This window comes from Microcaecilia unicolor, chromosome 12, assembly GCF_901765095.1.
Source record: "Microcaecilia unicolor chromosome 12, aMicUni1.1, whole genome shotgun sequence".
NCBI classification, from domain to species: Eukaryota; Metazoa; Chordata; class Amphibia; order Gymnophiona; family Siphonopidae; genus Microcaecilia; species Microcaecilia unicolor.
Window position 1 is genome coordinate 49372966 of NC_044042.1, and position 22101 is coordinate 49395066.

Consider the following 22101-nt stretch of genomic DNA (forward strand, 5'->3'; position numbering starts at 1 on the left):
CAGACAAACAGGACAAACAAGAGATAAGGAAATATTAAAGTGAGGATGACAAAATAAGGGTTCTGAACACGTGAATAAGGGAGGTGGGCTTTTAGCTTAGATTTGAAGACGGCCAGAGATGGAGCTTGACGTACTGGCTCAGGAAGTCTATTCCAGGCATATGGTGCAGCAAGATAAAAGGAACGGAGTCTGGAGTTAGCGGTGGAGGAGAAGGGTGCCGATAAGAGAGATTTCCCCAGTGAACGGAGTTCCCGGGGAGGAATGTAGGGAGAGATGAGAGTGGAGAGGTACTGAGGAGCTGCAGAGTGAATGCGCTTATAGGTCAATAAGAGGAGTTTGAACTGTATGCGGAAACGGATAGGAAGCCAGTGAAGTGACTTGAGGATAGGGCTAATATGAGCATAATGACACTGGCGGAATATTAGTCGTGCAGCAGTTTGTATTGTACTGACATCGTATTTCTAAGTTTACCTCATTTATTGTATTTACTAGCCGTTAAACCCGTTAAAACGGGCGAGATTTCCAGCAATCTTCCTTGATGCCGCTCCCTCCCCCCTCCGTGCCGGGCCCCCTGCACTGACCTGACAGCGCCTCTCACCTCCGTGTGAAAGCGCTGCAGGCAGCAGCAGATCACTCTGCTGCTGCCTGCAGCGCTTCCACATGGAGGTGAGAGGCGCTGTCAGGTCAGTGCAGGGGGCCCGATACGGAGGGGGCGGAAGCGGCAGCGGGGATGGGGGGGAGGGTGGAGGTTGTGCGCGATGTTCGTTTCTAGGCTCCAGCGGCAGCGGCAGCATCCGACTCCGTTTCCCTCTCTGTTCCGCCCTCTGACATCATCACATCTTGACGCGAGGGCGGGACAGAGAGGGAAGTCTCTAAAGCGCATTTGCAGGTGAGTCGGTCACTTGCCATTTATATGTTTGATGTTTATATTTGGTCATTTTACTATTGTTTTGTTGTTAATAAAATTGTAAGTTTTCTATAAATTGGACTTGCTGAACATCACCTTGGGTGAATCTATTCATAAAGGCAGTTAATAAACCCCAATAAATAAAATAAAAATAAGTAAAATAAATCTTAAGGGTGTCTGTCGTGCACCAGACACATCACCCTGTCATCCCCCTCACTGTTCACACTATGCATACTTTGACGTATGGGGAAAAGGGATGAAGTTAAGTTGGGGAGGAAATATACATATCGCGCTTTCACTGTGAAATCCACAAACTTTCGTGCGAATACTTATCACCTGCTTTAAAACTAGGAAAAATACCCACTTTCCTCTACTCAATTGCATTTTTCAAAGCTTCCTGGCTGCCTGCCTAGATACACAGATACTAAACAAGCATTTGCTACTTCAGGGCCAGCGTATAGTAGGGGAGAGGCTTCTTCAGGGCCAGGGTTGTGTGGGACAGAGAAAATAGGGCATTGCCTTATAAGAGGCCACTTTGCAAAGCTAAATAACCTACTGAGGCAGAGCGTCAGGGCACCTGTGGCTGGCTAGATCCACACTGCTCAGGGCTCCAGTGTGTCTGGTGATAGCTCTGTGCTCCTTGCAAATTGAGCAGCTCAGACAGTCAAGGGGTCACTTCACCCTACCTAAAATTTCAGAGGAAAGCACCAGGACTGGATGATTCGTGATACCCTTTGCTGTTTGATAGGTCATAAATACCTACAGTAGAACTATACCTTGCTATCGATATACCTGTTCTACCAGGTTAAACTCAGCAAATAAACAGAGAGGAAGAATCACCCAGAACCTTAATTCTTACAGAATCACTTTAGCCTCCAGTAGCAGGAAAGTTCTAGTTACAGACCAATAGCTCCAAGCCCTTCTGTGCATCACTTGAAAAAAAAATGAACTGCAGAATTAAGGAATCCTAGAAGCTGTGAAAGCTGCCTTCGCTCATGCATGTAACCTACCTGGTGGCCTTCCATGGTGCCCAGCAGCAGCCTGACCGGTCAGAGACACAGTAGTCTCATCGCCTGCTATCGAATGATCTCCAGTGAGTTTGTCAATGTTATTAAAGTGAGTGAAAAAGGGACTGGGAGGGAAAGGAACCTCCTAATACCTGTATGTCTCTGTGTGATGTAATCATGCATAAATTACCAGCCAGAAAAGAAACTCACCCAGCTGGTATCTCCACTTTAAGGCAGACTCAGCCTTGACTCTGCCTTAGTTCATGGCAGGCTGTTGAGGGCAGGAGATTACTGGCCTGACATACAAAGGCTTTCTCCTTATGTACCCCAATTCAGCCCCAATGTTGGCTCACAGGATCTCCTGAATTCAGTCAGTCATTTACTGAACTATTGGAGTACAGGTAGAAGGAAACACTGAAAGATCACCATGAGCACTCCACAAACAGCACATGACAGGATGCCAATTCCTTCATCAAAACAGGCTCTTCCATGAGGCAAACTGTATCTGAATTTAAGAACGCTTGGGACAAGTACACAGGATCTCTAAGGGAGTAAAAGGGAGAGTAGATGGCATGGATGGGCAAGGGGCCATTGGCGGAGTCCGTCATTCAGCAGCTGAACATTGCCATGATTAGGAGGGGAGAGAAAGAGAGAAATGAATGATGGCTAGATGTGGGGGGGGGGGGTGAAAGAGAGAAAGAGGGTGCTGAGGTGGAATGCACTTGGGGTGGGTTAGAAATAAAGAGATAGAGAGTAGAAAGAACTGGTGAGGCAGAGGGGGATTGAGAAAGAGAGAAAGTGCTGAGCTGGGGAGGGGGAGAAAGAAGGTGATGGGGTGGGTTACTGTGGTATGGAGAGAAAGAGGATGATAAATACTGCAAAAACAGGTCAAAGAGATGTTGCTGTTCTGGACAGGGAGTGAAAGGGAAAGAGAAAGAATGCTAAGGGGAGAAGCAGAAGAGATGCTAGGCAGGGGGCAAAGTGAGGGTAATGCTGTGTAGGAAGTGATAGAATGTGGAATATCATGCATGCTGCAGAGAAAGGGAAATGGGACTTGATATACTGCCTTTCTGAGGTTTTTTGCAACTACATTCAAAGTGGTTTACATATATTCAGGTACTTATTTTGTACCAGGGGCAATGGAGGGTTAAGTGACTTGCCCACAGTCACAAGGAGCTGCAGTGGGAATTGAACTCAGTTCCCCACAATCAAAGTCCACTGCACTAACCACTAGGCTACTCCTCCACTAGCAACATTCTATCTAGAACCTTAAATAGTAGCAACATTCCATGTAGAATCTCAAATAGGGAAATGGAAATGGGACTTGATATACCGCCTTTCTGTGGTATTTTACAACTACATTCAAATCGGTTTACATATATTCAGGTACTTATTTTGTACCAGGGGCAATAGAGGGTTAAGTGACTTGCCCAGAGTCACAAGGAGCTGCAGTGGGAATCGAACTCAGTTCCCCAGGATCAAAGTCCACTGCACTGGACTGCTGTACTGGAGCTGCCACAGCTGGTAAGAGTGAGCCCTATGCTGGAGCTGACACTAGTAGCTAGGTTGGAGGGGGGAGAGGGAGCAAGGCTGAAGTTTCACCTAGGGCATTGTGAGGTTGCAGGTTAGCCACCTTACAATAGGTGGCGCTAAACCTGCCATGTCAAAGGCTGTGAGGTGTGTGGCTCAGGCCGGGAGGTGGTTAAATGCCCTGGAGAGAGAGATACTCCAAGGAAGGAACTCACCTAAAGTGTGGCTGGGCTGCAGTACCTGTGGGGGTGAATCCCAGGGACGCAGAGAGTGGACCTAGCTCAGAGGTTTCCACCCTATAGAAGCCCAGAGAGTGCATGAAGGAAGAACAGAAGTGCAAAGGTAAGAGTGCCTTTATTTATCTGTGAAGATCCAGGTCCTCAGCACTAAGCTGAGCAGGAGTCCTCCATGTATAGTCCTGCCAGTGGAGGTGCTGTTTCACTAATATTTTCAGTAGTGAGGGACAGGTAAGCTCTACAGGACTAGAGAGTTGAATGGGGACAGAGGTTTCACCCATCCCTGCCCATTCCCACTGGAATCTAACCCTTCCCCGCCTGTCTCCACTGGAATCTCCATCATTCCCACCTAGGATTACCATATGGCTCCAGAAAAAGGAGGACAGATTGAGCCAGTCTGGGTTTTACTTCCATTGCTTTCATTGGAAGGAAAACCCTGACTGAATCAATGCGTTCTCCTTTTTCTGGAGCCATATGGTAACCCTATTCCCACCCATCCCTGCAAGTAACCTCCTCCATCTGTGCCTGTCCCCCTGTACTAAAACAACCTTACTTGTGGTAAAATAACCCAACTTAACAGTAGGTCATGTTGATAACTTCCCCTCTCAGTGCTTATGGGGATTTCAATGCTATCAACCATAACCATTCATTTTTTTAGTGCTATTATAATTGCTAAGCTAGCTTAGAAACATAAGGAAAGGATAAGTGGGCTGGCCTGGCACTACACTTCTGTGGGAACCAGGGGCGTATCTGAGGTTCGGCGGTAGGGGGGCAGGGGCTAGAGTGAGGGGGCACATTATAACCCCCCCCCCCCGGCCGCCATCCCCCCCCACCACCGTTAACCCTCCCCCACCGCCGTTAACCCTCCCCCGCCTACCGCCAACCCTTCCCCCACCTACCGCGGTCACCTACCCCCCGAGGTCCGCTCCTGCCAGTTTTTTAAAATATTACTTCAGCTGGCAGGGGACCCCAACCCCCGCCAGCCCAGCCGAGGTCTTTAACTTCTTCATCCTCGTGCTGTTAAACCTGCAATGCATCCTTCCAGTTGGATGGAGTTTGAAGTCGCAGCACGTTGACGTCCTGCACGTACAACGTGCTGCGATGTCAAACTCCGTCTAACTGGAAGGATGCATTGCAGGTTTTGCAACACGGGGATGAAGAAGTTAAAGACCTCGGCTGGGCTGGCGGGGGTTGGGGTCCCCCGCCAGCTGAAGTAATATTTTAAAAAAACAGCAGCAGCAGACCTCGGGGGTAGGTGACCGGGGTAGGCGGGGAAAGGGTTGGCGGTAGGCGGGGGAGGGTTAACGGCGGTAGGGGGGTCCAGGGCGAAATCTGTGGGGGCCCAGGCCCCTGTGGCCCCACGCAGATACGCCCCTGGTGGGAACCCCGCAGGACCTGCATCCATCCCCGTGGTCAGCTCTGCCTTAGAGAGCATAGGGAAAATCAAAGTTAGCAAGTGCTCACAAACAGGATTTTTTTTCCCCTAGGGTTTAAACAATGTTGCAGTGCTGCTGAGCAGCAAGCAATATGTAAAATCTGGCTTGGAGTAAAGCCACAAGGAAAGCAGGCCTGAAGGGCCCAAAAAACGTTCTGCAGAAAGTGTTTGGGGCTGTTGTATAACCCACAAAATAGCCAGAGGAGCTGGCAAGAAAATTAAACGTGAGGAAACAATTAAACCCTGGAGGCTTTCCTTAATTGGAGGATAGAGTATGTTTGAGGCTTGAGATCTAGTAGAACAGAAGAAAAACAAAGTTAAAACAGAATATGCTAGTTCTGGAGCAAGGAAACTCCTATGGAAAGTCAACCAAGAATTGCTGTTGGTGCTGGAGCAGCTGGGGAAAGCCAGTTTGGAATACAGAGTGGAGCTATTGCTTCTGTTATCAAGAAGCTGACTCTTGGAGACTGCAGAACATAAGATTAGCTATATTGGGTCAGACCAATGGTCCATCTAGCCCAGTATCCTGCTTCCAAAAGTGGCCAATTCAGGTCACAAGTAGCTGACAGAATCCAAAATAGTAGCAAGATTCATGCTACTGATCCCAGAGACAAACAGTAGCTTCCCCCATGTCTATCTCAATAGCAGATGATGGACTTTCCCTCCTGGAACTTGTCCAAACCTTTTTTTAAACCTAGATACACTAGGAGTGGAGGAGTGGCCTAGTGGTTAGGGTGGTGGACTTTGGTCCTGGGGAACTGAGCAACTGAGTGTGATTCCTGGCACAGGCAGCTCCTTGTGACTCTGGGCAAGTCACTTAACCCTCCTTTGCCCGCTGCATTGAGCCTGCCATGAGTGGGAAAGCACAGGGTACAAATGTAATAAAAATAAAATAAAAAACTGCAAGATTCCAAGCTGTGCATACAGAAACATAGTGAAAGCTGAACTGCTGCCAGGGAGGCTGCAACTGGGGCAATTAAAAAATCCAGTCTGGAGTGGAACAGGGGAGTAGCTAGATTTGACATTTATTTATTTTAGTTACCTTTATACCCTGCACTTTCTCACTCATGGCAGGCTCAATGCGGCTTACATATACAGGTACTTATTTGTACCTGGGGCAATAGAGAGTTAAGTGACTTGCCCAGAGTCACAAGGAGCTGCCTGTGCCTGAAGTAGGAATCAAACTTAGTTCCCCAGGACCAGAGTCCACCACCCTAACCACTAGGCCACTCCTCCACTCCAGATTTGACATTTTTTTTTTTGGGGGGGGGCAGTAGGCATGCAGGTTGAGTAGTGCTTGGTATATTCCTAAATAATGCCTTAGAGTCTGCATCAATATAAACCACATACATACTCAATACCATATATTTTGTGAAGTAACACTAAATCCTGCAAATATATGTTTGTAGAGCCCGTGTAGCAAACTTAACAGCACCAATTCTGAACACACAAATACCAATAACTGTATCTTTAAAAAGGCAGCAGTAAAACGACAGAACAGCGATATGCTTCCTATTGGAAAAGCCAGACAAACCTGGATCCCCGCACAAACTATGTACCAGCAGAATCTCTCACCTTGGTCATTCACAGAACACAGACCAACTCTCACTAACCACAGAATAAAGGACCAAAAGTTAGAACAGGAAACTCTGAAAAAATTACATTCTCTATGAGGGAAAGGGGACTTGATACACCGCCTTTCTGAGGTTTTTGCAACTACATTCAAAGTGGTTTGCATATATTCAGGTACTTATTTTGTACCAGGGGCAATGGAGGGTTAAGTGATTTGCCCAGAGTCACAAGGAGCGGCAGTGCAAATTGAACTCAGTTCCCCAGGATCAAAGTCCACTGCACTAACCCCTAGGCTGCTCCTCCACACAATATGCACAGCAGAAATAAAAAAAATTTAAAAAGCATTATCTACTGTTCGGAGCAAAATGCAAGAACATTTTCTACCCAAAATAAAACCCACAAATAAATTATCCGAATACCCATGAAATGTCAAAAAACTTGTGGGACACAGTTTCTCCAGCAACAAGGTTTAAATATATTCTGCAAAGACATGCCATGTAAGTTAAGCGGGCATTTGCCAAATAGTAGTTAGACAACATACTAATGTATATGTGTGTAAATGGTCATGTACACATTCCAAGCATTTACACCTGTAACAAAAGTAAAGCATCTCTTGCCTAGCTAGATCCATCAATATAAATCCGAGTAAATCACAGGAAGGGTGAGAGAACACACCAGTGCTTATCAGTATTACCCCCCCCCCCCCCCTTTCCTTAGCACTAATACCAAAGAAATATGAATATAGGGACATAGATAAAATCTGGATACCCCTACAGTGTATACCACCTTAAATCAGGCATTCATAAAGGATCAGGCTTTTACCCAGTCAGCCACATCCCTGGATCCTCTGCTGCCTCAGCGAGGCCCTGCTATGCCTCGGTTTAACCTGCCCAGGAACCTTGGCAATTTTTTTCTTCACCTTAAAGGTGGATGTGAAGGTCTCCTTCAGATCTGACTTTATTGCTAAGAACCAACCTACCAGGGGGGTTGTTCAGAGGCAGCCTGAAGCAAGATCCAGTGACCTCTGGATCCAACTTTAATGTGAAGAAAACAAAGCTAGTGCAAAGCAGGCCATGACAGCAGAGGATCCAGGGATACGGCTGAGCAGAGGACAGGAAAAAGGCCAGATCCTCCAGCTTTGAAGTGTTAATAGTCTGGATCAGGCAGATCCAGGAGATCTGGCTTTTACCCGGTCCCTAAATACAGCACCCAACAGCAGAGGCTGTGCAGAAACCCTAAAAGGCACACACATTCAATAAGAAATTAAAAAAAAAAAAGGTAGGAATTTGTAGAAATTGTACTGTAGCCAAGCATCTCCCCTGCCCCTCCATAACCCCCCAACTCCTTCATATGAAGTCTGGCATCACCCCTGCCCTTCTATACCCACCACCCCCTCATAGACTGGCATCACCCCCTGCCCTTCCATACCCCCACCCCCTCATATTTATTTATTTATTTGCAGTATTTGTAACCCCCATTTTCTCACACACTAGCAGGCTCAATGTGGCTTACAAGACACCGTATTGGGTCGATGTTAAATACAATCAGAAATAGGGTAAGGGAAGGTAGAGGTAGATGGGAACAATAAATGACAAAGGAAATAAGAAATAACATTGTCTTTTAAATCAGTGCAGGGTTGAGGCAGCTAGGCAGATTCAGAAGGGTAGGCCTTACAAAACAAATATACTGGCATCATCACCCCTACCCTTCTCTGTGCCTCCCTGCTCTTCTCTACTCCACCATTATCCCTACAATCCAACATCAATCCCCACCCCTCTCCCCTACCTGGCTTGAACTTAGCCCTTCCCACACCACCACAGTCCAGCATCAATTCCTGTCCCCAAAGCCCCAGTATAAGATGTTCTTTTTTTTTTTTTAACCTAGACAGCAGGCAAGCACTAGCAGTGGTGGAGGAGGCCCAAGTTGAATTCAGGCACTAGTGCCTGCGGGGCCACTGATAAGGCTTCTTTCAGCTGAGCAGCAGCACTTTCAAAATGTTCTAAAACCGATCCGGTGCAGCAGCTGCTCAGTGATATGTAGTGGCGTAGGAAGGGCGGGGCGGTGGAGGCGGTCCGCCCCGGGTGCACGCTGCTGGAGGGTGCAGAGAGCTGCCGCGCGCCTGTTGGCTCCGCTGGTTCCCTGCTCCCTCTGCCCCAAAACAGGTAACTTCCTGTTCCGGGGCAGAGGGAGCAGGGAGCTACGGAGCCGACAGGCGCACGGCTGCTCTGCACCCTCCAGCAGCCAAGAATGCACCCGGGGGGGAGGGCTTGATGCGTCGGGGAGGGGGGTGTCATTGCACTAGGGGGGGCTTGATGCGCTGGGGAGGGGTGTCATTGCGCGGGGGGGGCTTGATGTGCCGGGGGTGTGCAGCGGCGATCCACCCCGGGTGGCAGCCGACCTAGGAACGCCACTGGTGATATGCACTGTTTATCAGTAGGTACACTGGTGTCAATAGGCACTCTATAAATGGTGCCTATAAAATCAGTGCCGAAAAATAGCACTATTACTATGTTAAGCACTATTCTATAAATGGCGCTTATAAGTTAGGCGCTGTTTATGTAATAGCGCTTAGTGCTAAGAACCGCAACTAAATTTAGGTGCAAGCATTTACATTAGGCATGGATCCCTTTCATTCTGTAACAATGTGCATAAATTAAAGAAATGCCCCTGACCCACTCATGAGCGGCCCCTGTCCGTGCCCCTTTTGTGGACATGCACGTAAAATTTATGTTTGTAAACTTTAATTCCAGTTAGCACTAATAATTGCTTGTTAAGGTCTCAATTATTTTTGCTAATCGGGTTGTTACTGCATTTGTGCATGCAAATTGACAGTGTACCCAAATTTGCACATGCTATTTGAAGTGCTTTTTATAGTATTTGGGGGACTGTTGTGCAAAGGTGCACCCTATTGCTTAGTAATGTACGCTGTTTATAAATAAGCACACTGGTGATGAACAACGTTCACTACTGAGCAATAAGGAATGCTATCAGGCTCATTTTCGAAAGAGAAGGACGCCCATCTTTCGACACAAATCAGAAGATGGGCGTCCTTCTCACAGGGTCGCCCAAATCGGTATAATCGAAAGCTGATTTTGGGCGTCCCCAACTGCTTTCCATCGCAGGGACGACCAAAGTTCACGGGGGGCATGTCAGAAGCATAGCAAAGGCAGGACTTGGGTGTGCCTAACACAAGGACGTCCTCGACCCATAACAGAAAAAAAGGGCGTCCCTGACGAGCACTTGGACGACTTTATCTGGTCCTAATTTTCTTATGACCAAGGCACAAAAAGGTGCCGAACTGACCAGATGACCACTGGAGAGAATCGGGGATGACCCCCAGTGGTCACTAACCCCCTCCCACCCTCAAAAAATATCTTTAAAAAGATTTTTTGCCAGCCTCTATGCCAGCCTCAAATGTCATACTCAGGTCCATCACAGCAGTATGCAGGTCTCTGGAGCAGTTTTAGTGGGTGCAGTGCACTTCAGGCAGGCGGACCCAGGCCCATTCCCCCCTACATGTTACACTTGTGGTGGTAAATGTGAGCCCTCCAAAACCCACCAGAAACCCACTGTACCCACATCTAGGTGCCTCCCTTCACCCATAAGGGCTATGGTAGTGGTGTACAGTTATGGGTAGTGGGTTTGGGGGGGGGGGTTGGGGGGCTCAGCACACAAGGTAAAGGAGTTATGCACCTGGGAGCAATTTCTGAAGTCCACTGCAGTGCCTCCTAGGATGCCTGGTTGGTGTCCTGGCATGTGAGGGGGACCAGTGCGCTACGAATGCTGGCTCCTCCCACGACCAAAGGGCTTGGATTTGGTCCTTGGTTTCCATTATTGCCGAAAAACAGAAACGACCACGTCTAGGGACGACCATCTCTAAGGACGACCTAAATTTCAGGATTTGGGCATCCCCAACCGTATTATCAAAACGAAAGATGGACGTTCATCTTGTTTTGATAATACGGGTTTCCTCGCTCCTCCATCGGGACATTTTGCGAGGACGTCCTCAGCAAAACTTGGACGTCCCTTTCGATTATGCCCCTCCACTTGAACCATATGGTGCACTACCGCACAATAATGTACAGATGACATTGATCCCAAACTAGAAATTTAAAAAAAATCCCATAAAAAAACAACATGGGGAAATAAACAAAAGTAAGCATTGTGCTTTACACACCTCTAGGGAGCATCAGTCAGCCAGGTTTTCAGGATATTCCCAGTGAGTATGCATAAGACACATTTAAATGCAATGGAGGCAGTGCTTGAAAATACAGTATCTATCTCATGGATATTCATTGTGGTTATCCTGAAAACTAGACTGGCTGCTGCTGTCTCAGGACAATTTGAGAACCAGCTGAGCCAAACCTAGTTTACCACATAACTTCAACTGACTTGTAATTTCCTGCCTTTCTAAGAAAAATTGTGATAAAGCTAGGACTGACTTGTCTTACTTCCTACTACATGGAGCTTTCTGGCAACCCCTAAAATTGCCTATGTCAAAGTTACCATGAGCTCTTTACCTGTAAGGAAAGACTGATCCAGTAGTTTTACTCTCAGTGCATTACATGGGCTTAGACTTCCTGCCTGTTAAGAAAATCATGACATTATTTAATTAATTTACCTATGTGTTGGGATTTATTAACCACCTTTATGAAGAGATTCACCCAAGGCAGTGTACAGCAGGTACAGTTTAACATAAAACTTGCAATTTTGTTCACAGCATAACAATAGTAAAATGAACAAGTAAAGACGTAGACAGAATGAAAGAGGAAAACTTGAAAGAAGCAAACTGAGACCTAAAAATAGGACTACCATGAAACAGGATCAAAAATATACACATTTACAGCACTGAAATTCAAATAACAGAGATATTTATTTATTTGCTGCATTTATATCCCACATTTTCCCACCTATTTGCAGGCTCAATGTGGCTTACAATATAATACAACAACAATCATATTGATGGAATAGAAAATCAGAGTATACATAACAGATAAGGTGTATAGGAATATTGTGGCAATCATATAATACGATGTAAACATAATAGTCATGGAATATCTAATAAGCACATGATTAGAACATTCAAACAACATTGCTATGATACTAATACATTTTTACAACACAGTTTACCATATAGCTGAGGGGCCAAGTGTATATATATATATATATATATATAGGACAAGATGTGTGGTACAGTCGGTTGGGATAAATAAATGGGTGGCCAAATTAAAGGCAAGTTCTTTGTATAGTTAATCAAGATATAAGGGACTGATCTAAGTTACAGTGGGTGTAACAAGCTAGTCCAGGTGCAGATTGGGTGCATTTACCCAGACTGTTCTGGGAGGGGTAGTATTGGAGGGACCAAGGGGCATAAAGGTTATTTTAAGGATGGGGATGGGGATGAGATGCAAGGGTGGAGGGTTGCCTAGGCCAACTAAAACCTTGCACTGGCCCTGCAGTTACATTTCTAAGTTATATCCCGCTATCACCTCACAGTTCTAAGCCGGTCACAAAACTCAGGAGGCCAAAACAATCTTTGGGAATTACATAAACTTTACCAAAAATAACTGTAACCTAAAATATTTATCTTCTTGTAAAATAAATTTCTTAAATAAGCAGGTTTTAATTTTCCTTCTAAATGTAAGGTACTGTTGAGGAAATGAAAATAAAAGTAGCAAAGTCCTTCCAGAACTTCCAGCATATTACATTGGCCCCTCAGTAAAGGCTGTTGAGATACATGGCAAGTGTCATGTTTCTGCACACAGTGGACTCCCTTCTTTACTGGCCTCTCAGATTGTAATTACTGCATCCTCTCCAGCAGGGGGCATTACAGGATTTAAAGTTCAGTTTTGTATTTTGGAACATGTTCATTAGCCAACATTCCATTTTACATTAACTCTGAAAATGCTAGGGAGCTGAATTTTTTTCCTCCACACATAATACTGAAATATTGGCTGCTTCTGGCATTGGTTTTCTGATAAATAAAAATAAAACAAAAAAGGAAAGAAAAATAAAGCAATACCTTTTTTTCAATTATTGATATTGCACTAATTTTACATTTTTGACAAGCATGCAAAGACAGAACCACCTTCAGAGCAGGTATGAGCAATATTAGAATACATAAGTGAAACATGAAAAGAATTCTAATGATAATCTCAAAGGAAACCACAGTATTGTTATTCTCTTATAGGGGAAATGAGTTCTAATCCCTAACCTGGGCACTGGGTTCTTAGTCTTGGTTGATCAGATATCACCTTACTGAAGGTCCATCAGGCCCAATATCCTGTTTCCAACAGTGGCTAATCCAGGCTACAAGTACCTGGCAAAATCCCAAAAGAATAAAACAGATTTTACGCTGCTTATTTTATTTATTTACTTATTGCATTTGTATCCCACATTTTCCCACCTATTTGCAGGCTCAATGTGGCTTACATAGTTTAGTAATGATATTGTCATTCCAGGATATCAGATACAATTAGTAATATGTAGAGATTAAGTAAGGGGAAGAAGAAGGAAGTGATTGGGCGGGTAAGTTTAGAAGGTGGACTTTCATAACTGGATGGATTGGTGGGGTGGATTGTTGGGCTATAGGTTCTCTTTGTAGGCCTTGTTGAAGAAGTATGTCTTCAGAGATTTGCGAAAGTTAGTTATTTCCTCATTTGTTTTCAGGTCTGTGGGTAATGCATTCCCTGAGTAAGGCTGATCAGACCCCTCTGTGGTGGAATGGCTGCTTGATGGGCATAGACTGACCATGCAGATTAACGAAAAATCTACAAGGTATTATAAATCTAACGGTTCCAGATGCAAGAAAGCAATTCATATTGAGAAGAATTCTTGTGACTCTAAATCCATTTATTCACAGAAAGAGAGACCCTGATAATCAGCAGCGCTTTATTCAGGTAGGAGCAGTTCCTACCCAGATAAGTGCCTTCACCAGGGTGGTACAGTTTAGGGGGTGAAGTACTTTTGTGCACAAAAGAAGAGCAGGACATAGAGGAGCAGGACTTGAGTGTGATGGTATGTAATAATCTGAAGGAGGCCAAACAGGTAGAAAAGGCAATGCTAAAAGTTAGAAGGATGCTTGGGTGCATAGGGAAAGGAATGGCCTGCAGGAAAAAGGAGGTGATAATGCCTCTGTATAAGTCTCCGGTGAGACCCCATTTTATTTATTCATTTTCCAGAACTTGATATACCATACAGGGTCCATGGAGGCTACTGTGCAGTTTACAGTACTAAAACAGAGTCCTCAAGGGAGGAAACAAAAGGAAGGGAGATACTAAGAGCAGGTTAGTCCATAAGCTTTGGAGAACAGATGGGTTTTGAGCAGTGACTGCATTTTGTGTAGGACGGTTGTAGATGGATATGGGATGGAAGCGAGTTCCAGAGGGAAGGGTCAAGGAAGTCAAAGGATGTTTCACGAGAGACAGTTATGCAAAAGGCAGGGAGAGAGTGCACCACCAAAAGATTGGTGGTAGAAGAACGAAGGGAATGTGTAGGGGTACAGGGAATCAGTGCACAGTGAAGGTATGCAGGGGCCGAGTGGAGACACAATTTTGAAAACAAGTCAAAGGATTTTAAACTTCACATGAGCTGAGTTGGGAAGCCAGTGTTCTAGGTGAAGAAAGGGATTAATGTGATCAAAACGAATGAAAAGTAGAGAAGTTTGACTGCTCTCCTCTGGATGAATTGAAGGTGTTTGATGGAGTAGAAGGGAAGACCAGTGTAAAGAGAGTTGCAGTAGTCAAGGTGAGAGATGACAATAGAGATGAGACGAATGCAAATTTGATTGCGATCAAGGAGAGGACGCAAAGCATGGATACGATGAAGAGCAAAGACTGCAGAACAAATGACTGAATGAATTTGGGGCTTAAAGGTCAACTTGGAATCAAATATAACACCCAGAATTTTGACTATATCAGAAAAGGAGAGAAGGCGGCTATCGATAGAGGGAAAAGGGAGAAGCAGTGTACCAGGATTAGGGAAGACAATTGCCTTGCATTTAGAGGTGCTGAGGAAGAGACAATTGTTCTTAAGCCAAGAGGAGACATAAAGGAGACAGTTCTTGAGAGTTGAAAGAGAGGTAGAAGAGTTAGTAACTCTACAGAGGATTTGGATGTCGTCAGCATAGCAAAAAGGAATGCAACCTTGTTCTTGGAAGCGTGAGAAGGGGTGAGAGAAAGACATTGAAAAGATTGGGAGCCAGGATGGACCCCTGGGAAACCCCTAATTGACAGGATAGGTGGAAGTAAGGCAGCTGTTATGAAATAGTTGTAAAGTGCAATCTGAGAGATAGCTGGAGTACTGTGTACAATTCTGGAGACCAATTCTGGAGTTGGTCCAGAAAGCGGCTACTAAAATGGTTAGCGGTCTTCATCATAAAACATATGGGGAGTCAGGGACAGACTTAAAGATCACCATATCTATACTTTGGAAGAAAAACAGGAAGGGGAGATATGATAGAGACGTTTAAATAGTTCTGTGGCATAAATACACAGGTTCAATTGAAAGGAAAGTATGGAATGAAGCAGCATAAAATGAAGTGGTAGATGCAAGGAACAGCCTCCTGGTGGAGATGAAGACTGTATCTGACCATGAAAGCTTGGGACAAGCACATAGGATCTCTAAGGGAGGGGAAGGGACAGTAGATGGTGTGGATGAACAGACTGGATAAGTCATGTGGTCTTTATCTTACTTAATTTTTCTCTGTTTCTCTGTTTTCTACATTTCTAGATTACTTGGTTTTCAGTGTTAATTACTACTACTACTACTACTACTACTACTACTACTATTTAGCATTTCTATAGCGCTACAAGGCGTACGCAGCGCTGCACAAACATAGAAGAAAGACAGTCCCTGCTCAAAGAGCTTACAATCTAATAGACAAAAATAAAGTAAGCAAATCAAATCAATTAATGTGTACAGGAAGGAGGAGAGGAGGGTAGGTGGAGGCGAGTGGTTACAAGTGGTTATGAGCTAATATCCAGATAGTGTTGAAAATCTTTACTGACTGCCACAGCACTGTCTAGGAAGTGCCAGGGTGATCCAGTGGTGCAGTCAAAATACAGCTGCAAGTTATCCAGGTACTGCCAATATTCAGCTCTGAAACCTGCCTAGTTATTCAGGTAAGTAAAGACAACAAAACTGGGGCCACTGTGATAGAAAGGGACACCTGTTTGGGGGGGTCTCCCTACCTCTAAACAAAGACAAGACTCCCTCCCCCCACCTTTATGTGGCAGCTTGATCCCTAGCAGTAGTACTACTAGACTACCACTGGAAATCATGGACACCATTTTTAACCTGGCTCCAGCCGGGGCAGGAGTGATGGGGGATCACTTCTGCTCAGTACTCTCAGACTACCAGGAAATAGTTGTGGTAGGCCCAGGGAGACCTACAGGGAGGGGGTGGGAGGGTCTTTAGGGGAGTCCAAGGAGGATCAAGGGCAATGAGGCTATAATGTGTATTCAGTGATGGAGGTATCTTCGGGAGAATGAGTCTTTGCTGGTGAAGGAACCGCCCCCCCCCCCCCCCCCCCCCCCCGCCTCAGACTGTTTGTTTAAAATTATGCTCCTTGTCAGGGAAAATAACACTGTTTTAAGCTGGAGTTATTTTTCCTGGAATAACAAAGCTTGTGAAGTTCAGCACAAGCAGCATTATTCAATTTACATATTAATGAGGTGTTTGGTATAATTTGCATTCTTTGCATCGCATTATTATGTATTCTTTGGTACATTAAATTAATATGTTATGGTAATATAACACATGAAATTGCTATTTAATGTGTGTTAAGATGCAAATCTCATGCATTATTCTCTTAATGCATTTTATGAACTATTCTTCCTTAGTCTTTTGAGCAGTCCACACAGTCAAGTATAAGAGTTGTTAGCTGACAAACTTGGCCAAACAATAATGTGCAGTGAAAGTATGAGGAGAGGACCAGGTAGCTGCTTAATGGAATGCATTCAGTAAGGCTAACTTTATTAGGGTCACTGTGGCTGTAGAAGTCCTAATCTGATGCAACTTGACTTTGGAGGACAGCAGGGCCGTTGCAAGGGTTTCTGGTGCCCACTTCACCCTCCATTGCCCCAGGTACAAATAAGTACCTGTATGCAGTGCACTTTTTCTAGTGAAAAAGGTGCCGGTACTCAAATGCTAGGCCACCCTTCAGGGGTGGGGGTAATCACTGAGGGACCCTCCCCACAATAGCCAGGCCCCCTGCAACCAGTCACAGAACCTATGACAAGGCAGAATTGGTGTGTAGAGCCTGAGCTCTTTCATGAAAACTTGGGGACCATGGGTCAATTTTAGCAGCCAATGGAAAAGGTGCCGGTACTCAGTACCCCCAAGTACCCCCTCAAAAAAAGCCCTGCCTGTATGTAATATATAAACCACTTTGATTGTTAACCACAGGAAGACAGTGTATCAAATCCCATCCCCTTTTCCTGTTTATTTTCCTATATATTAGTGCCCTCTTCCCTCATTAATATTAATAGCAGGTCACGTACAACCTTTTCCCCAAAACTCCTTTACCAGCTCTTTGTTCACACAATGCTACTATTTAATTAAAAGGTTTCACAAAAGGTTAAAGCTACTTAACTTTCTGCACTTTCCTGTTCATAAAATCAAGGCACAAGGACACAAAGTGTTTTAATTGCTACTGCAGCTGCTGCAATTGAGGTCTAGTTGGAGGTACTGATACCAACACCGGCCATGATGAGGCAGGGCCAGTGCAACAGGTAAGGTGGAGCTTGGCTTGTGGCAGCTTTGACACCCTCTCGCTGCACTTACTCGCTAGCTGTGTTGCGCCAGTCCTGGAGCAAAATAGCCATGCTGATAGCAGAACTGTGTAAAAGAAGCAAGGCAGTTTGCTAGAGTTCATTTTGTAACTGGCATACCAGTTCTACTAGGACTGAACTGAGTTGATTTTCCGAATGATTCAATTCTATTCAAGTACCTGGTGCCAACCGATTTATAGTCCATTATACTGGAAAGCTGGGCTTTACTAAATCCTGGAAGTTGTTAGAGTGCACACTCCATGTTCAACCTTTTGGAAATGGGCCAAACAGAAGTGGATTCTTGCACCTGTTGGACCTCGAACATGCCATGAACAGATACAGTTACTGTCACTTTGGGGTCTTCTATTTTAAAAGGCCAAAGATGTCAGATCTCAGTTCTGTTTCCTGCTGAAGCAGAAAGGAACTTCTTTATCCATCATGGTAACAATGTGGGATTATCTTTGAGCCTTTTTTAAAGGCTCATATGCTTCCTGCATCGCTGTTGCACTTTAAAGCATTCTGACCCCTGAGGAAGGCTTGTTTGCCGAAACCCGGACCGTGTAGGATCCCAATAAACTTATTTTGACGCTCTTATTTCCTGTTTGGGCTGGTCACTTAGAACCCGTTCGCTTCCACCCTTGTGTGTTGTGCTTTGTTGCTTTGTGGAAGGTGTGGACCCCCTTACTTGCCGATCCTACAGAAAAGACTGAGACAAAAGGATCTGAAAGTAGTAAGGCGTGAGGAGTGAGACTGCGTTAGGCTAAGGTGACAATTGCTGTTACCAACTAGCACAGAAAGAGCAAGCTGTTGTGCAAGGTGTTGCACAAAAGTGGTGAGTCCATTCTAAACATATCTTTTGCAGTATCAGGAGGCACCAGAATATATGGGTGTAATTAATCATGTGCCAAATATATATTATCCCATCAATATAATATGTAGAGCGGGAGGACACCAGAGTTCAAAAAAAACGATGGAGAAAAAAGACCTCAATGAAAAAATCTTGGTAATTTATACACATGAAGTATTGCCAGCATCTGTCTATCACTGGTCAAAAAAACTCCATCCAAATGTTCAAAGAACTTCAAAAACTTCACACAAGGTCCTCCAAACTGCACACAATAAATTGAATATATAGGACATATCCAGTCAAGTGTAATACAGACAGTTAACGCCAGTCTCAAACCCGATTTATCTGAAATGATAGAAGCAGAAGCTGTTTGCATTCCATAATCCAAATCCCATTTGCTGCCTCAGAGGAAGACTGGAACTATGGATACTGAAAGGAAGAGAGTATTTCACTGAGGTCTTTTTTTCGCCATCATTTTTTTTCCATATATATTTTTTTGAACTTTGGTGTCCTCCTGCTCTACATATTTTATTGATGGGATAATAAATATTTAGCATATGATTAGTTACACCCATCTGTCTTTCAATTTGTGATTGGTAATTCCAATTTTCAAATAACCCATTTACTTGGATAACAACATAACATAATATAACAAATCAATTCTTATATTCTGCAGCAATCAATAAACGTTCTGCATGGATTAAAATCAAGAGAAACTAGAACAGTCCTCAAGGAGCTACAATCCAACATCATTATCAAGCACCTTCACCTTCAACAGCCATTATAAAGTACACATTTCTGAAATAAAATAGTTTTGACTGATTTTCTGATAAGCTTATAATCGGACATCGATTGAAGTTGAACCGGTAAACTTTCCACGCTTTCCACGCCTTTACGGCCTGGTAAACAAATGAAGAGTCAAATCATTTTTAAGATTTCTTTCTCTTAGGAGTTGGAATTGAAAAAATTGTAGTACCTCATAATGAGTGCTTTCTACTTACCTCTGAGAAACAAAACAAATTATACATATATAGAGGAGCCTCACCTTACACTCTTTCATAAAGAAAACAATATGATTTAAACATAAGAGTAATTGAATTTAAGAAGGGGATATTCGTTTAGTTCTAGTTAATGAAAACATGAGTTGAATTGCTCTATTTTGAATCATCTGAATTTTCTTCAGCAAATATTTAGGAAATCCTAATAAGATAGTATTACAATAATGAATTTGAGACAATAACAAGGCTTGAACTAAAAATTGAAATTGATTTATCCTAAAAGCATGAATATATGACATAACTTTCACATTAGAAAAATTGTTTTTCTAATCAAGGCCCTGCTTCAGGGCCGCCGAGAGGGAGGGCGGGGGGCAAAATTCCTCCAGGCCTGGACTCCAAGGGGGGCCCAGCGCCGGGGTCTCTCTCTCTTTCTCTCCTGCTCCTGACAGGCTCCGAGTGATCAGATCCTGGGCCCCCCTCCAGCGCTGCTCTTCGCTCACTTCTACTGTTGTGCCGAGCGGCTGCTTTTCCCCCTCAAGCGCATGCTCGATTTTGAAATTGAGCATGCGCAATGAGAGAAAAAAAGGAGACGCAGGGGCAGGGCAGGCATGGAGTGAAGAGCAGCACTGGATTCTTCCGCTGGCGGGGCCTCGGGATCCCCGCTAGCCCCAAGGTACCTCAGTTGCGGCAGCAGCAATCCTGGGTGGAGGGGGCGGGAGCAGCAACGATCCAGGGGGGGCAGTAGCGATTGGGGGGTGGCAATCGGGGGGCAGCAGCAGCCCTGCTCCAGGCGCGGCAGCAGCGTTCCTGCCCCAGGCCTGCTCGGTCTCTCGGCGGCCCTGCCCTGTTTACTAAGGTGCGCTAGCATTTTTAGCGTGTGCTAAATGGTAGACATGCCCATATATTCCTACGGGTGTCTCTAGCATTAGAGCACACTAATGTTTAGTACATGCTAAAAACACTAGCATGTCTGTAGCGCAGCTTAGTAAACAGGGCCCTAAAATATTTATTTTGTGGTACTAGTAGTGATAAAGAATGATCAATTAGTATCCCCCAAATTTTTTTCTCAAATGAAAATTTAAAATCTACATCTCTAATCCTAATTGATTCTACATTGTATTGTATTGTATTATAACATTTATAACCCGCGCTTTCCCACTTGTCAGCAGGCTCAATGCGGCTTACATAATATAGCAAATTTACAAGATAAAGCAAAATAAATAAAACATCTAAACATAGTATATAAAGAGGTGGACAATAAAAAGAATAAGGGAGGAAGGTGGTAGAGGTAGGGAACAAGGAGATGGTGTAAGTTGGGGTAATGTGTTATGAGTAAGGAAGAATGTATAATAATGGTTCGAAGAGGGATGAATTAAAAAGGATTAAAAAACATACTTTAATTTCTGTCAAGTAGTAGATCCAGGTATCACAGATAAATATCTAATTTAAGTCTCATCATATGTGTAGGCTTGCTTAAAAAGGTGAGTTTTCAGCAGCTTCCGGAAGGGTAAAAGGCCATTGACTGTTCAAATCGATCTTGGCAAGGTGTTCCAGAGCTTGCTGCCTATAACGGGGAAACTGGATGCACATTATGTTTTATACTTGATTCCTTTACAGTTGGGAAGATGTAGATTTACATAAGTTCGAGAAGATCTGGAGCAATTCCTGGTAGGAAGGTCAATTAGATTGTACATGTAGGCTGGGGAATCTTCGTAGATAATCTTATGAATCATCGTGTGGACTTTAAAATTTAAAACGGAGAGGTGTTGCACTATCAAACCGTGATTTACCAAAAATAAGTCTGGCTGCTGTGTTTTGGGCATAGTGGAGGAGTAGCTTACTGGTTAGTGCAGCAGACTCTGATCCTGGGGAACTGGGTTCAATTCCCACTGCAGATCCTTGTGACCCTGGGCAAGTCACTTAACCCTCCATTGCTCCTGGTATAAATAAGTACCTGAATATAATATGTAAACCGCTTTGAATGTAGTTGAAAAAAACACAGAAAGGCAGTACATAAGTCCCATTCCCATAGTCCAGACTAGAATGACCACCTAGTAATAGGAATTTTGTTGTTTCCTTATTTAATTTTAAAGGATGACGCAGCAACCAGTTTTTAGAGGGACCCTTTTACAGTGTGGCAGTAAGCCTAACGCGGGCTTACCACTTGCTCTTCCAGGACTGCTGCAGGCCCAACACGGGCGCCAGCAGTAGTCACATCCCGAGCATGCAACATTTCCAGGGAAAAAATAAACCCCCTGGAAATGGCTTGTGCAGCAGTAATCCAGTGGTAATCGGGCATCGCCACGCACTGCGCGGTTACTGCTGGGTTAGTGCGGGAGCCCTTATCGCCACCTCAATGGGTGGCGGTAAGGGCTCCCCATCGCATGACCATGTGGTAAGAGTTCTCTCACCGCATGGCCATGTGTGCTGGGGTTTATTTTTTACCTGCTGCGTTAAAAAGGGCCCTGGCATGCTGGTAAAATGACCCCCGCCACCAGCGCAGGGCCCTTTTTCCCGCAGCTTGCTAAAAGGATCCCAGAGTAATGCAGTCTTGCATAATACCACTGGATGATTCAATAGAGCAAAGAATCAGAATTATGATGGAATGTCATATGAAAGTTTGAAAACCTTCCTTTTCTAAAGTAGGCCCTTGCAAGTACCAAAATACATTAAACAATATTGGGGATACTGTGGAACCCTGGATTTTAGAAATTCTTTTTTTTTTTTAAATATTTATATAATTAGAACAATACATAATGTCCATTTTCTATGGGATTGTTCTGTGAAGGGTGATATG

General features: G+C 44.4%; 1 protein-coding gene across 2 annotated transcripts in view; it reads right to left on the reverse strand.

The window, feature by feature from the left end:
* The window catches only part of TMPRSS13 (transmembrane serine protease 13), a 103813-nt gene that overhangs the window by 51647 nt on the left and 30065 nt on the right, over positions 1–22101 (reverse strand). The window contains exon 1 of one of the 2 annotated variants that reach the window (XM_030220434.1): positions 1918–2022. The exons of the other annotated variant lie outside the window; for it this stretch is intronic. Within the exon in view, the coding sequence (XP_030076294.1) occupies positions 1918–1932 (15 nt within the window). The 5' untranslated portion in view covers positions 1933–2022. Of the gene's footprint in view, positions 1–1917; positions 2023–22101 lie in introns of those variants that run through there. 2 annotated transcript variants of the gene reach the window in all.